This window comes from Morus notabilis, unplaced genomic scaffold (assembly GCF_000414095.1).
Source record: "Morus notabilis unplaced genomic scaffold, ASM41409v2 Scaffold35, whole genome shotgun sequence".
Classification (NCBI taxonomy): Eukaryota; Viridiplantae; Streptophyta; class Magnoliopsida; order Rosales; family Moraceae; genus Morus; species Morus notabilis.
In genome coordinates, this window is record NW_010361505.1 from 641,110 (window position 1) to 654,658 (window position 13,549).

General features: G+C 34.2%; 2 protein-coding genes across 2 annotated transcripts; both read right to left on the minus strand.

Moving 5' to 3' along the window:
- Positions 1-4,264: 4,264 nt before the first annotated feature.
- On the minus strand, positions 4,265-5,449 carry LOC21409492. The gene is made up of 2 exons (XM_024166659.1): positions 5,023-5,449; positions 4,265-4,398 (listed from the first exon to the last, which is right to left on the minus strand). The coding sequence occupies exons 1-2, from the start codon at positions 5,264-5,266 to the stop codon at positions 4,265-4,267; spliced, it is 378 nt and encodes a 125-aa protein (XP_024022427.1). The 5' UTR covers positions 5,267-5,449.
- A 4,077-nt stretch (positions 5,450-9,526) lies between these two features.
- Positions 9,527-12,445, minus strand: LOC21409493 (pentatricopeptide repeat-containing protein At4g14050, mitochondrial). Its single transcript, XM_010099658.2, has 2 exons — positions 12,383-12,445; positions 9,527-11,517 (listed from the first exon to the last, which is right to left on the minus strand). Exon 2 carries the CDS (start codon positions 11,470-11,472, stop codon positions 9,784-9,786), a length of 1,689 nt encoding a protein of 562 aa, XP_010097960.1. The 5' UTR covers positions 11,473-11,517; positions 12,383-12,445; the 3' UTR covers positions 9,527-9,783.
- Between the last annotated feature and the right edge of the window lie 1,104 nt (positions 12,446-13,549).

Consider the following 13,549-nt stretch of genomic DNA (forward strand, 5'->3'; position numbering starts at 1 on the left):
AAGTAATTAGTACAAATTACTCACCTGCCAAGTGCCTCGCCTACCCGGACCGAGTTTCGGGTTTTGCCCCCGAGGATGCACTCTCCGTATCCTAACTAGATTTACAGCAATATATTCTTACCGGTTCACAAGATCTCTTATCTTAAGAAATCATTCATTTAACCTTATGAAATCGTTAATATGACCCCACGAACTACTCAAGCTGCGGGCCCCATGACTGGGCAAGCCATGAGGTTCCATGACTAAACAAGCTATGGATTCTATGGACAGGACAAGCCATGGATTCCATGAACTAAACAAGCCATAGTTTTTAAAGAGTTTTTTTCGCAAACCAACCCCTTTGTTTAAAACATTTTCAATGCCAAAATCCTTTTTGAAAACAGCCTCACAAGGAAAAGGGATAGAAATCGTACCTCGCACTATCAAACCTGGGACTAGCGTTGCCCTTTTTCCGGCTTCCACTTCCACAAGCTCATTCAGTCTGAATCCTCAGCTAACACTGATACAAACAACACTTTAGGATCAATTCTCATTACTAACCAAGATTTCCTATTAGTGTGCCTTGACTCAAATCCAAGTTTCACAACCGATTTTCATAATCAGTTTGGGGGTTCTTTAAAGATCGAAATCCAATTCATAGGTTTGGTTTCCTATTTAATTTCAATTTTACAAAAAACAACTTTCTGAAGAAATTTCGGCAACATGCCAACATAAATATGAAAAGTGCCAAACCTACAAATCAAGTTCAATTTCAATATAATTCTCCAGAATCCATCAAAATTAGTTTACAATCAACTAAACAAGTCCAATAACTAAAAACCCCCAAATTCCAATCAATTTCAACTACAATTGTTCAAATCCAAACCCTAACTCGAAATTATTCAAATCTAACCAAAATTCTAAATTCTCAAACCAATAATTCAAATCCGAGTATGGGTTTTCAAGAAATCCTTACCTCAAAGTGATTGAAACTCGTTTTTCCTTCAAATCCTCTCATTTTCGTTTTTTTCTCTTTTTTTTTTGTTTGTGGCTCTCGGCCAAGAGCTGCCGAGAGAGAGAAAAAGAGGGAGGGAGAAACGGCCAGAAAAGGAGAGAGAGAGACAACCGGCGTGGAAGAAAATGGAGAGAAAGAGAGAGAGGTGCTCGGGCGTGAGAGGAACCAGAGGAGAGAGAGAGAGAAAAGAAAGAAAGGAAAGAGAGAGAGATGGGTCTGTGGTTGGGCAGCCCACGGGAAAGGAAGGGAAGGGAAAAAAAAGAAGAAAAAGAAAAAGGAAAAAGAAAAGAAAAAATAAGTATCCAAATATTTAAAATAACAGTCTAGAAATGTGCTCATACACACTTCTGGGTAAAAATATAATTACTGAAAATATTTAATTTTCGTAATAATATTTAAATTTACACATCAGAAACATTTAAAATCAATGATTAATCAATTAATTCAAATTAGGCACACTAATAAATCTCAATTACCTTAATTAATCTCATTTAATTCTTCAGGGTGTTACACAACTTAGTTCATAACTAAGTTCATAAAATCCAATTGCTCAATACGTTCCATTGTTCAACAAATAACAAATTAGAGAGAAATTAAAGATTACAGAGAGTAGGAGAAAGTAAAAGAAAGTTCAACTGAAGAGAGTTTGAATCCTTGTTCTCCTCCTTTCCTCCTTCAGGTACGTTCCACAGGGTAAAGAAGGTTGGAAAAATCTCTCTCTGGATACAACTCATTTTTTTCTTCTTCTTTCTTGCTCTCTGGATTTCCCAGAACGTGCTAGCTCTCCTTTTTTTTCTTTTTTTTCACAAAAATGGCATAAAGCCTTATTAATGCATCTCCTTTATTTTTTGACCCATTTCAACTTTAATTCCCAATTTTAATTCCCTTGATATTTTTGATCCATTTCAACTTTATCTTTTCAATTTGCACTACAACAAATATTAATATCAATAGTTTACCAAAAACGCAATTAATCACTAGCAATAGCTTTTTGTGAAGCGGTAGGACATCAGACGCTATTAAAAATCCTAAGAAAACATAGCGTTCTAGGAGAGTTATGGAAAGCGCTATAGAATTAAGGTATTAAAGCGTTTAAGACAAGTTATTTTCAACCTCTTACAGCTATTTAGCATGGCTACGATACAGATTAATAACTTTTTTTCCTTGTTATATTCATACTTTTATAGCTTTTTAAAATTACTATTGATATACTTTTGAATTCATTCAAATAAATGGTGATTCCAAGTAACATCTTATATCTAAATAAGAACATTCAAATTAAAACATAAAAACATTCAACATATCAATTGTTATCAGTATCTACTAAGTTGGCAATAAAATTACGTCTACAACATAATTCATACAATGTCCAAAACCTTAACATTCAAAACAAGTAAAGAAAACAAAGGAATAGCTAGAGATATCAAAGTATCCAAAACGTCTAAGTGCAATGGTGAAGTAAATCCTTCAATCTTGACAAAATGCTTCAACAAAAAAGTCATTTCCATTATTTAACATGTAAGAAAGTGATCCACTATCAAAACAATAATCTAATTCAGCTAAAACTTCCACCATTTAACTTGTAAATAAAGTAAGGACTAGTTACACCATTCACAACTACATAGCCACATCCACATATGTTTTGCAGTGAGTTAGAGGAAACATGGCTTCAATGATGCACTAGGCAAAAAATTTAGTCTCAAACTTGTATTAAAAACTACCTAATTGCATTAAAAACTACCAATTTGTCGCTAAATCTAACCTGTTCAAGAGACATTTGTGACGGACGTGAAGGGTGCAAGGCTTTTCCCCATTCTTACTCTTACAAGAGGCCACAAAATCTATGGTTTTTTGACGGCACTACAGCAATCAACATCAAAATTCATTTAAACCCTAAGCAATTTAGAAATTGACTACCAAAAAAAAAGATCAAATCGTAAAGAAAAATAAGAAGAAAGAAAGGAAAAAACCTAGTGACAACTCCTGCATAAAACTGTTCAGCAAAGTAAAGCAAAACAAAATAGCAAAAGAGCAAAGAAAACCCAAACCAAAACAAGCAAATTAGCAAAACCAAAACTAATCATAAATATAAGCCTCTGCAAATCAATTCCATTCCAACAAATCCTCCAAATCAAACGCATAGTTACACCCCTCAAAGAAAACCAACCTATTGTTCGCATCTTGGCACCTAGAGATCACCTTCTCCGGCGACATATCCCCCTTATTCAATTTCGCGCATAGTAGGCTCAGAAATGTGTAATGGCCCTCGTCGTCTCCTTATGAAGCATTATCCTAGACTATGACATAGTTTGCTACCAAGGTTTAGCATCACTTTAGCATAATATAAAGTTCTCACTTCACTTTCAATAAGCCAATTCTCCATATAAGGTCACTTATGAACATAGTTTATACACCAATATGCCAAGAGTTTTTGCATAAACCGGCAACCAACAATTATCACACCATTAAAAATCACTCGACATAAGGATCCATGGCCTCCAAACACATATTATCCCTGCTGACTACACCAAGTATGCGCCTTTAACTTTACGCATTAAGTCTTGTGCTTTTTGCTGAAGCCAAAGCAAGATTTTTCGGCTTAATCAGTGTAAATCAAAAGTAACAATTAGGGTGAAGTGTAAGACTTGTTACACCAACCATTTAATGTTTGCTTACAAAGTTTCCGTATCTAAGAAATTAGTTTTAAAACACAAAGTACCAACAATGGAATGGTACTTTTCATGAGGTAGTACCCTTGACTGTCCAACTAGCCAGTGGATCTGGCTTTCAAACCCAACAAACTTGTATTGAGATTCTGACCAACCAAAGGAACTTGAATGAATATTTGAAAAAGTATTTCATAAAATTGTTCATATTGGCTAATCTCTCTCTTTTTTTAATAAGAAATCTTCATTAAAACTTGGAGAACAATACAAAAGTAAGAACAAAGCATCAAAGAAAAATAACTAGAGACCAGAAAGTACTAACGACCCATGACATCCTTCCAAATTAGAACAATCAAGGAAAAAGGAAAATCTTTGAAAGCTTTAATCAATAGAGGCCCATAATGAAGCTAAACATTTTAGCTTTCTAAAAAAAGGCAATGTGGAAGAGCATAGTGCTAGCTTTGTTGTGACAAACCAAAGAAAAATATATGAACATCTAAGAAATTAGTTTTTCATGAAATTGTCCATGTTGGATGACATCAAATTGGATGTTTGACTAACAAAATGATCTGCTAGTACTACACCAAAATAATATGTCTCATGATTAACTCACAAAGAGTCTTCTTAATTCTTGAATTGTAACATGCCTACCGTAGAAAGCTGGAAAGAACAAAACTTGGGCTTCCCTCTTCTTCCACATTTCAAAAGATATGCACCCTTCTTTATGGAAAGCATTGCCTGCAGATTCAGAAACAAATTCTTTTAGAGAAAAAGATAAAAGAAAGAAAAGCAAAGCAAGGTCCATTCTCATGAATAATATTCATGATTAGCAAAAGTTTATATTATGATGATATATAAAAAACATCGATTCACAATATCGGAAACCAAATTGTTCCGAAAATTTAGAGAGTTTCTCATGTAATTTACATGTAAATACTAACCTTGATTGAGAATTGCATAAAAAGATCAAAGTCCAAAATCACTCATACTCTGTTTCCACACATTTGTTAAGAAAGCGCAAAAAAAAAAAAGACAGAAACTACAAGAAACGCCCTTCATATTGCAATAACTATTTAAAAGCAATATCACAAGCAATCAGATCTACAGAAACTATGGATTGGGAAATCAATAACATAAAAGATTAACAAAAATTTCCTTCAAAATCACAAGCAATCAGATCTACGGATTGGGAGAAAATATGCACAAACGTAATCCTCAGAACGTTTTTTATTTTTGTCCTATAACTGGAACCAATGGACTGAAACAGAAATCCGCCATTAAAACACAACGTCGAATGAAACGAAGAGAATTGCCAAATTTCTAATTAGGTACAATCGAAAGCCCAAATCTTTGGGGGCAAACCTGTTCGCGAGAAGAAGGAGATGCAAAGGGGAAGCAGAGGCAAGAAGGCATAAGACTGCACGTACTCGTAGCCACACTGGGCGATCCGGATGAAGTAGATGCTGTCCCAGACGATGTTGGACTCGATTGCGGACGCCAAGGAAGGCCAAAGAACGCATTGCTCTTGAGGCGGCGACGAGGTGGTGTTGGAAAGGCAATTGGGGTTGAGCGGCGTGGAGGTGTCATAGAGGCTGAGGAGGCTCATTAAGGAACAGAAAAGCCCGTCCAAGCAAGAGAAAAAACAAAAGGCTCTTCGACAGAATAGGGGAAGAGGGAATTTAGGGCTTTTTGTGCCTTGTTCGTATGGGAATTAGAAAGGTTAGTATAAACAGACCAAAAAACACAAAAAGGGGGCAAAATGAGCGAGCGGGCACCATGAGATTTGGGGGAAAAATTTTCATAAATGGAGAACATACAGAAATAGAGAAATGCGAAGCTCTTTCGGTAACCGAGTTTTGGCATAAGAGCGGGCACCATTAATGGAGCGGCGAGAATTTGGAAATTTGGGGAAACATGAGCAGGAAGTAGAGCAAAAAGATGAGCATTTTAATGTGTACAGTAGTATATATTTAAATATATATACATTAAACTAACCAAACTTTCATTAACTTATATATATACATATTATAACTATTTTGAAACGTTATTATATATAACCAAGAAAATATTTAATAACGTTTCTTTAAAAATGCTATAATTAAGAGTTATAAAAAGACTGTTTTGTTATAGTTTTGGCTCATTTTTCTTTGTACTTTTGATTTGATATTATGTCAAACTTTTCACTTAAGCCCCACTATTACAGAAATGAGAACATTAATTATTTTGAAATGAAAATTAAAATAGAAATTACTAAAACAAAAGTAAATAAACTAAAATAAATTAAAATAAATCTAAAATGAAAAGTAAATTCATTAAAATTTAAAATAAAGTAAAATAAAATAAAATAAGCTAGAAATCTTGAAAACTAGCCACTTTAAATGTACAAAAATAGTGAAATAACTCTATTTATAATTGAATTATCATACTCCCAAACTTACTATTTTGCTAGTTCTCGAGCAAAACAAAAAGATCCAAAAAACAAATAGTGAATTTTGTGGGTGAATTCTCAAGAAGTATTTCCTCAAAAATTGAATTACAAAAAATAGCTTAAAGAAAAACACAATTTCCAACCAAGTGTTGAATTTAAATTCAAAAGATTGTTTCTTCTCCAATTGGACCTTTCTTGTGTGTGTGTGTGAATGGCTAGGTGCTATATCATCATTGTCAATCTAAATAGGACCATGCAAGCATGCCCTATGCAAAGAATCTCTAAATAAGAGTTTCAAACTCCATAGGCTCACTTTTTAAAACTCTATCCACTAATGTAGATCAATACATGACCTAGGATCAATAGGAATTTTTAAGCTTGTAATGTTAGGCTAGGGTAAAGATAGGATATGAGATAATATTTTGGCTCAAATCACCCTTTAAACACATCAATAATTCTAGGACCTTAGAAGAGCTCAAATAACACACCCAAGTAAAACCCCCAAACTTGATCTTTACTTTCTTTTACCATCTTTTTTTTTTTTTTTGAGTTACTACACCCTCAATTTTAATTTCTTTCTTACATAAACTAAGGATGTAGCATATATATTTTCTTTTCAACTTTTTTCTCTCTCTTTTTTAAATAAAACTCCCCTACCCCCAAACTTAAAATTAACATTGTCCTCAATGTCACAAAAAGAGTAAAGAGGGTACAGAACACTCCCATTTTTATTTTTTTATTTTTTTTTATTTTTTCACAAATAAAACACAACACATAGATTTTCACAACACCACCCTTCCTCCCATATTCTAACATAACTTAATGGGCGTCTTAGAATGACTAACGTGCTTATGAGTGAGGGGTGAAAAGTTGGAGATTAATGAATAAGCTAGGCTAAAGATGTAGGTAGCAAAGAAAACGGTATAAATAGGCTCAACAAGGTATACTAGGGATATAATGAATCAAGGTAGGCCCGATAAGAACAAGCGGTCCAAAGATGACCCAAATTATTTCCTCGGTAATGTGCTTATCTAGGATTTCACCTCAAGAGTTCAACAAGTAAGTTCTAGAGCTTGTGAGGTCGAAGAATAAAATACATTTACACAATCCTTCTCCAGAAATTCAATGAATAAATAACACTAGGCTAAGTGCTCAAATGAAGAAAATCACAATCTTTGAATAAGACAATCAATTGAATCTAAGAACAAAACTAAGTTGAAATCATCCTTTTCTAAAAGCTATGCTCAATCCAATCCCATTCATTATGGGTCCAAGAGAATTCACCACAAAAACACACCAAACATCAAGAAAACATAAGACTCAAATTTTTTTTTTTTTTTAAAAGATGCAAAAACAAACAAACAAAGTTTCCCCACAAACTTATCAAGCACAATATCCTCAATGTGTAGGCAATCAAAAACTTAAGGAAAGGTTTAAAGAAAACTCCACTATGTCGATTTGGCGCTTAGGCTTGAATGATTGCTTGATCGCTTGAATTGAACCTATTCCTTTAGCTCTGGTTATCAGAATGTAAATTTCGGCTTTGGTTTCTCTGGGTTATGCAAGATGAACAATATATTCTTATACCATTCACAAATCAACAAACTTAAACAAGAATATTGAACTTGCATGGTCTATGTTAGATCCAACTAAAATTAACTTTTTCAGTATTAATCTCAGTCTAATATCCTATAATTAATGGCCAGTCAAAAATAGAAATAATTAATCAACAGACATAGATGAACAGGAATAAAGTGAGAAAACATTCCATAAACAAACCATCTTTCTTACAATCTTGGTTCCATTAAGAATCCTAGAGAAACACAACTTAGCTCATAACTGAATTCAAAAAATCCAATTGCTCAATACATTCCATTGTTCAACAAATAGCAAATCAGAGAAAAATTAAAGATTATAGGGAGTAGGAGAAAGTAAAAGAAAGTTTAGCTGAATAGAGTTTGAATCCTTGTGCTCCTCCTTTCCTCCTTTAGGTACGTTCCGCAAGGTGAAGAAGGTTGGAAAAATCTCTCTCTGGACATAGCTCACTTTTTTCTTCTTCTTTCTTGCTCTCTGTATTTCCCAGAACGTGCTAGCTCTCCTTTTTTTTCACAAAAATGGCATAAAGCCTTATTAATGCTTCTCCTTTATTTTTCTTTTTGTTTTCTCAGACTTTGTACGCTGGGCTCCCTTGGCCTTCCATCCCTTGGGGACTACAAAAAGGATGGGATATTAATCCCTCTGAGAACCAACGCCAAGGACAAGCTTCCACATTACTAATCCCTGTTAAGGGTTGTGACACCATCGATAGACTAGAATTTAATTTTCTATATTAAACGGAAATTATTAAAAAATTAAATTGTGTTCGTGTCCTAATTCTACATAATCTCATTATGCATAATACACTCATTCAATATCTCTCTATATTAATGATGTAGATAACACCATTCTATTCTTAATGGGAATAATATGTATTTGCAATGTTTTATTTAAAAATTCTGTAACTTTAATTAAATTCATTACAAACATCGTTTCGATTATTATCCTTAAATATTATCCGCTCGTACATAACACTTATATACAATATTTAAGGTTACATAAATAATCACAGAATTTTCAATGATATTCATAAAGTATTCAATAATACATGCATATAAATAATGAATAAACTATTTTATTAATCAAATAATAACATATCCTTATTACATCTCATGTTTTAAAGACATCATTCCCAACACGGTCTACTTCATATTTAAACATTTTTATTACCTTTTCATGTAATTATTTTTACTTTTACATACACAAATTTTCCCACCAAAATAAAAAATTGAGTTCCTACCAGCATCAACAACACCAATATAAATTTCCAGCCTCTTTAATTATTATTATTAATTTTTAAAATATTGTATTTTGCAGTTAATAAAAACAGAAGAAAAAAATAAGAAACTATAATACAATAGTATTTCTCACAATGACTATTGACTAATCTCATTTAAGGGCACAATTATTAAACATCTAATAGAAAACAAACAAATAAATAAAAACAAAAACAAAAGAAAAAAAAAACAATAACAATAACAAATGCAAAAACTAAAGAGAAAAAAAAAAAAAAAAAAACCATCTCTGTATAGTTCGAGACAACCTCAAAAATGAATCTCGTGCAATGAATTGTAGCTGCAAATAAAGCATTCATTAGGTCTAAACGAAATGCCAAAATAAACCTTAGAAATATCTAAAACTTTGTTGACAATATGCATATATTTGATCATTGTCACATGAAAGTTTTATTCTCTCACAACACAAATAGATAATTGGATCTAACAATTATAAGTTGGTGTGATTGGACGGCCATGATGGGCAAACAAATATCTTCTTTTCAATGCTTGTAAGAGACCAAGAGTTTGAATAATTCCTCAGAAAACAAACATGAATTAATCAAACTTAAGGTTTAAGCACTTAAAATATTGAATCTACTTTCATAGAAGGGTAAAAACAATCATCCTCAGCAGACAAGAAAAATCTTTGATGGTACTTTTTAATCCTCTTCAGCATCACCAAAAATCGTTACATGAGCATTTTCCTTCCTTAAAGTGATGGTATCTATTGGCGTCTCTTACAACAATTTCCCTTTCCACAATACTGCTTATGAGTTTCAGCACAGTATGACAATCTCCACAAACCCGAAGATTTTTCACTATTCAGATAATGGTCCTGGGAACCGCCTTGAGCAGCCCAAAAGCCACAGCCAACCTCTCACTGTGCCAAAAGAGTTGTCTTTCCTTTTCTTGCTGCTCCATGTCATGTAAAACCGAGCTAGTGTCGGGAACATAACCCCGTCTCCTCATCTCGGCATCTAGCTCTCTAAGTAAATTAAAAATCTCATCCTTCAAGGGATGAGATGTTTCTCCGGCATAAAAAACTTGTGTTTCCTTACCAAACTCAACGGAGCTATAGCCCGGTTTCTTCTTAACTTCCATAGTTGTCATCAACTTTCTCACCTTTGAAACATTTTCCCACATACAAGCACCGGCATAGACATTTGATAAAAGTACATAGGTAGAAGGATTTTCTATTTTCAAACTCAAAAGATGATCAGCTATCCTAATTCCCATCTGGGTATGTCCCCGATCCTTGCAAGCAGTCAACAACGCAGCCCATATGGCCTCATCAAGCTCGAAAGGGATCGAATTTACAACATTCTCAGCCTCATTAAGGTGCCCAGATCGACTAAGGAGATCCACGAAGCAGGTGTAGTGCTGAAGGGAGGGTCTAAAACCATAGTCCTCGACCATGGATTTGAAAATTGTGCGTCCTCTGTCTACTAACCCGACATGGCTGCAAGCATAAAGCAATCCAACAAAGGTAACCTCATTGGGCTTTATTCCATCTTCGACCATCCGGTCATACAAGGCCAATGCTTCCTTGGCTTGACCATGCTGAGCCGCCCCTACAATCATCGATGTCCAAGAAACCACATCTCTATGTTTAATTCTCCCGAAAATCTCATTTGCAGCCGTGATATCACTACATTTCGCATACATATCCACTAGCACGTTACTTATATATAAGCAAGACTCATAACCAAGAGCTATAATCAGGCAATGTACTTGCTTACCAAGTTCTAGGACTGCCAAATTAGCACAAGCACCCACAATGCTTGAAAGAACTAAAGGGTCTATAATATCAATATTTTCTCTTTGCATCTTAATAAACAAACGAAAAGCATCAATACCATTCCCACTCTGCACCAACCCTGAAATCAAAACCGTCCACGAAAACAAATTCCTGAAGGGTGCCTGCTGGAACAATCCAATAGCATCCGCTTTCCTTCCACTCCGCGCATACGCCGAAATCATGGCTGTCCAAGCAGCCGAATTTTTCAAACAAATAGAACAAAACACAGCATATGCATCATCAGGCAATCCACATTTTGCGTACATGTCGACCAATGAGGACTTAACAACATTGTCGTCACAAAACGACGACAACGCAAAGCGGGCGTGCACTTGCTTCCCTAGCCTAGTGTCACCTAAGAAGGCACACGCTTTGACAAGGCTTGCGAACACGAAATGGTCGGGTCGCAATCCGTCGACTGCGAACATGGAATGGAATGTAAAGAGAGTTCTGCGGGGAAGGTCGGAATGGTTGTAAGTGGTGAGGAGCGAAGCCCAAGAAACGAGGTCTCTTTGGGGCATTTCATCGAACAGTTGGCGGGCGTTGTTGAGGAAACCGCATTTTGCGTACGCATCAAGAAGGGTGTTGGGGAATGGTTCGTGTTGGGCAATGCCGGTTTTGATGAGTTGGGCATGGAGTTTTTTGATTGTGGATGAAGTGGTTTGGCGTTTGGCGCAGAGCTTGAGTTGGTGAAGATAATGAAAGACTAGCATTCACTACCCTTCTTCCTTGTAAACGACTTACTTGCTCCGCTTTCTCTGAGAGGGCAAAATTAAAATATGTAAAATATCGGCATAAATCACAATAAAGAAAATCTGATTGTTTTGATTGAAAAAAAAAAAAAAAAGCGAGTGGTACAGAGATGTTTTTTCAATAACGAGTTTGATTGATATTTTTGGATAATTAATCTTTTTCTGCCGGTTTAATTTAGTTTGTAATTTTAAAATGACTGCAACGTTTAGATTATAGACAGATTTAGATTTAGATGGAGGAGGTATATTTAAATTTTTTTTATATATCAGAATGCGTTTTTTATATAAAAAGGCATTTTGAAACAATTGATTATGGGTCGATCAGTTTAGTAGTATTGTAAATTTTAAAAAAAATTAATATTAACTGTGTTAAAAAAAATAATTGTTATAAAAAATAATTTAGTATTTAATAAACTGTTATTATATAAGTATTGTTAGTTTTAAAAATAACGTAATAACGTTTGATAAATTATTAAATTAAATTATTATAAATAGTTAAAATAATTAAAATAAATATGATATAAAATTTAAATATGTATAATTTTATTTATTATTAAAAAATACTCATTTAATTTAAAAAAAAAACAGAGAGAGAACAGAAAAAGAACAGAGAGAATAATGAGAGAAAGGTGATGACTCTAATAAGAGTCTTTAATGGAATTGTGATAATTAAATAAGGGTAATTTAAGTTTCAAAAAAAATTCATTAAAAGGATCACACAGCTTTTCGCGTGAATCATAAGCAGAAGCAATCTTCCACCGACTTTCGGCTTTTGTTGTGAAAACCCTCAAACTACACAACACTTTTTACCAAATGTAATTTAACCCAAAACTTAATAAAGAATTACTTCCGACTGTTGAAAAAGCATTACCAAACCGGGCCAAAAAGAAAGCAGAGCGGGTGCCAAAAACAAAAAAAAAGAAGCAAGCACAATAGACAATACGAAGGAAAGAAAGGAAACGAAACAACCTTTCAGCTATCTTGTATTTTTAATTGCAAAATAAAAGAAAGACAGCTGGCACAACAAGTAGGATCCTGTAATAGCCGACTCCGGACCGACAGTCTAATACCAAATAAGAATTGAGTCAACACCAACTTTTATAAGTCGTCCCCATAGTCCTAAAAGGACCTTCGCATCAGAGAAGTTCCTTTTTATTTATAGATACATTTTGGTGGAACTTTTTCTCCACGAACAAGCCTTGTTCTTAAGGGAAGTTTTGGTTTGCACTTAGGCCTCGTTCGTTTCGATGATTCGAGTTTAGAATTTGAGTTGAGATGTGATTATATGTGAGAGCCTTTTACTGTAACAAAAAAGTTAAATGTGATTGTTTGTGAGAGCTTTTTACTGTAGCAAAACTCAAATTTTAAACTCGAATCATCGAAACGAACGAGGCCTTAATGTTGTACCGATGTGACACTCTGACATCTTTACATGTTCAGGTAGTTGATTTGTTGGTGTGGTGTGCCAAGGACAACTACTGAGTAAAAAGTTGTGTGGAAATGTCGAAACGAGCCGAGCTTAGCATGTTGGTACAAGCACGGCACGCTAAAAGGTTAATACAACATGGCATGATACGATAATTATATTAGTCTAGTTTATTGAATGGGTTAAATTTGACATAATGTTTAAACACAAAGCATGCTAATGTCTCAACACGGCATAACATGAGCACATTAAAAGTGTGATGCGCAGCAAATTACAAGCACAATTTGAGCATGAATTGTCATATTTAAATTGAGCTAACTCTTTTATTTAATTATGTACTTTTTTTATAAACTTTTTATAAGACTTATAATTGAATTATTTTTCTTTACCCAGATGTTATTCAAAATTGCTCTTGTTTGGCAATATTAGTAATGATGCCATTTTTTGTTATTAATGATGTAATCTTTTTTTGGGTTAAGATTTAGTGGTTATTATATTTGTTAGTAGGCACCACAAAAGCACAATAAAAGCACGAGAAAGCACGATCACAACCGGATCATGTTAAGAGCACGATTTACAAATAAATAGCCAATGGGCCGAGCTTGTGTCACG

Excerpts from the sequence above, each read along its gene's own strand:
- LOC21409492 (XM_024166659.1), bottom strand. The coding sequence starts at position 5,266 with ATGAGCCTCCTCAGCCTCTATGACACCTCCACGCCGCTCAACCCCAAT. Across the intron at positions 4,399-5,022 it reads CTCCTTCTTCTCGCGAACAG|GCAATGCTTTCCATAAAGAA; the intron begins GTTTGCCCCCAA and ends CTGAATCTGCAG.
- LOC21409493 (XM_010099658.2), bottom strand. The coding sequence starts at position 11,472 with ATGCTAGTCTTTCATTATCTTCACCAACTCAAGCTCTGCGCCAAACGC.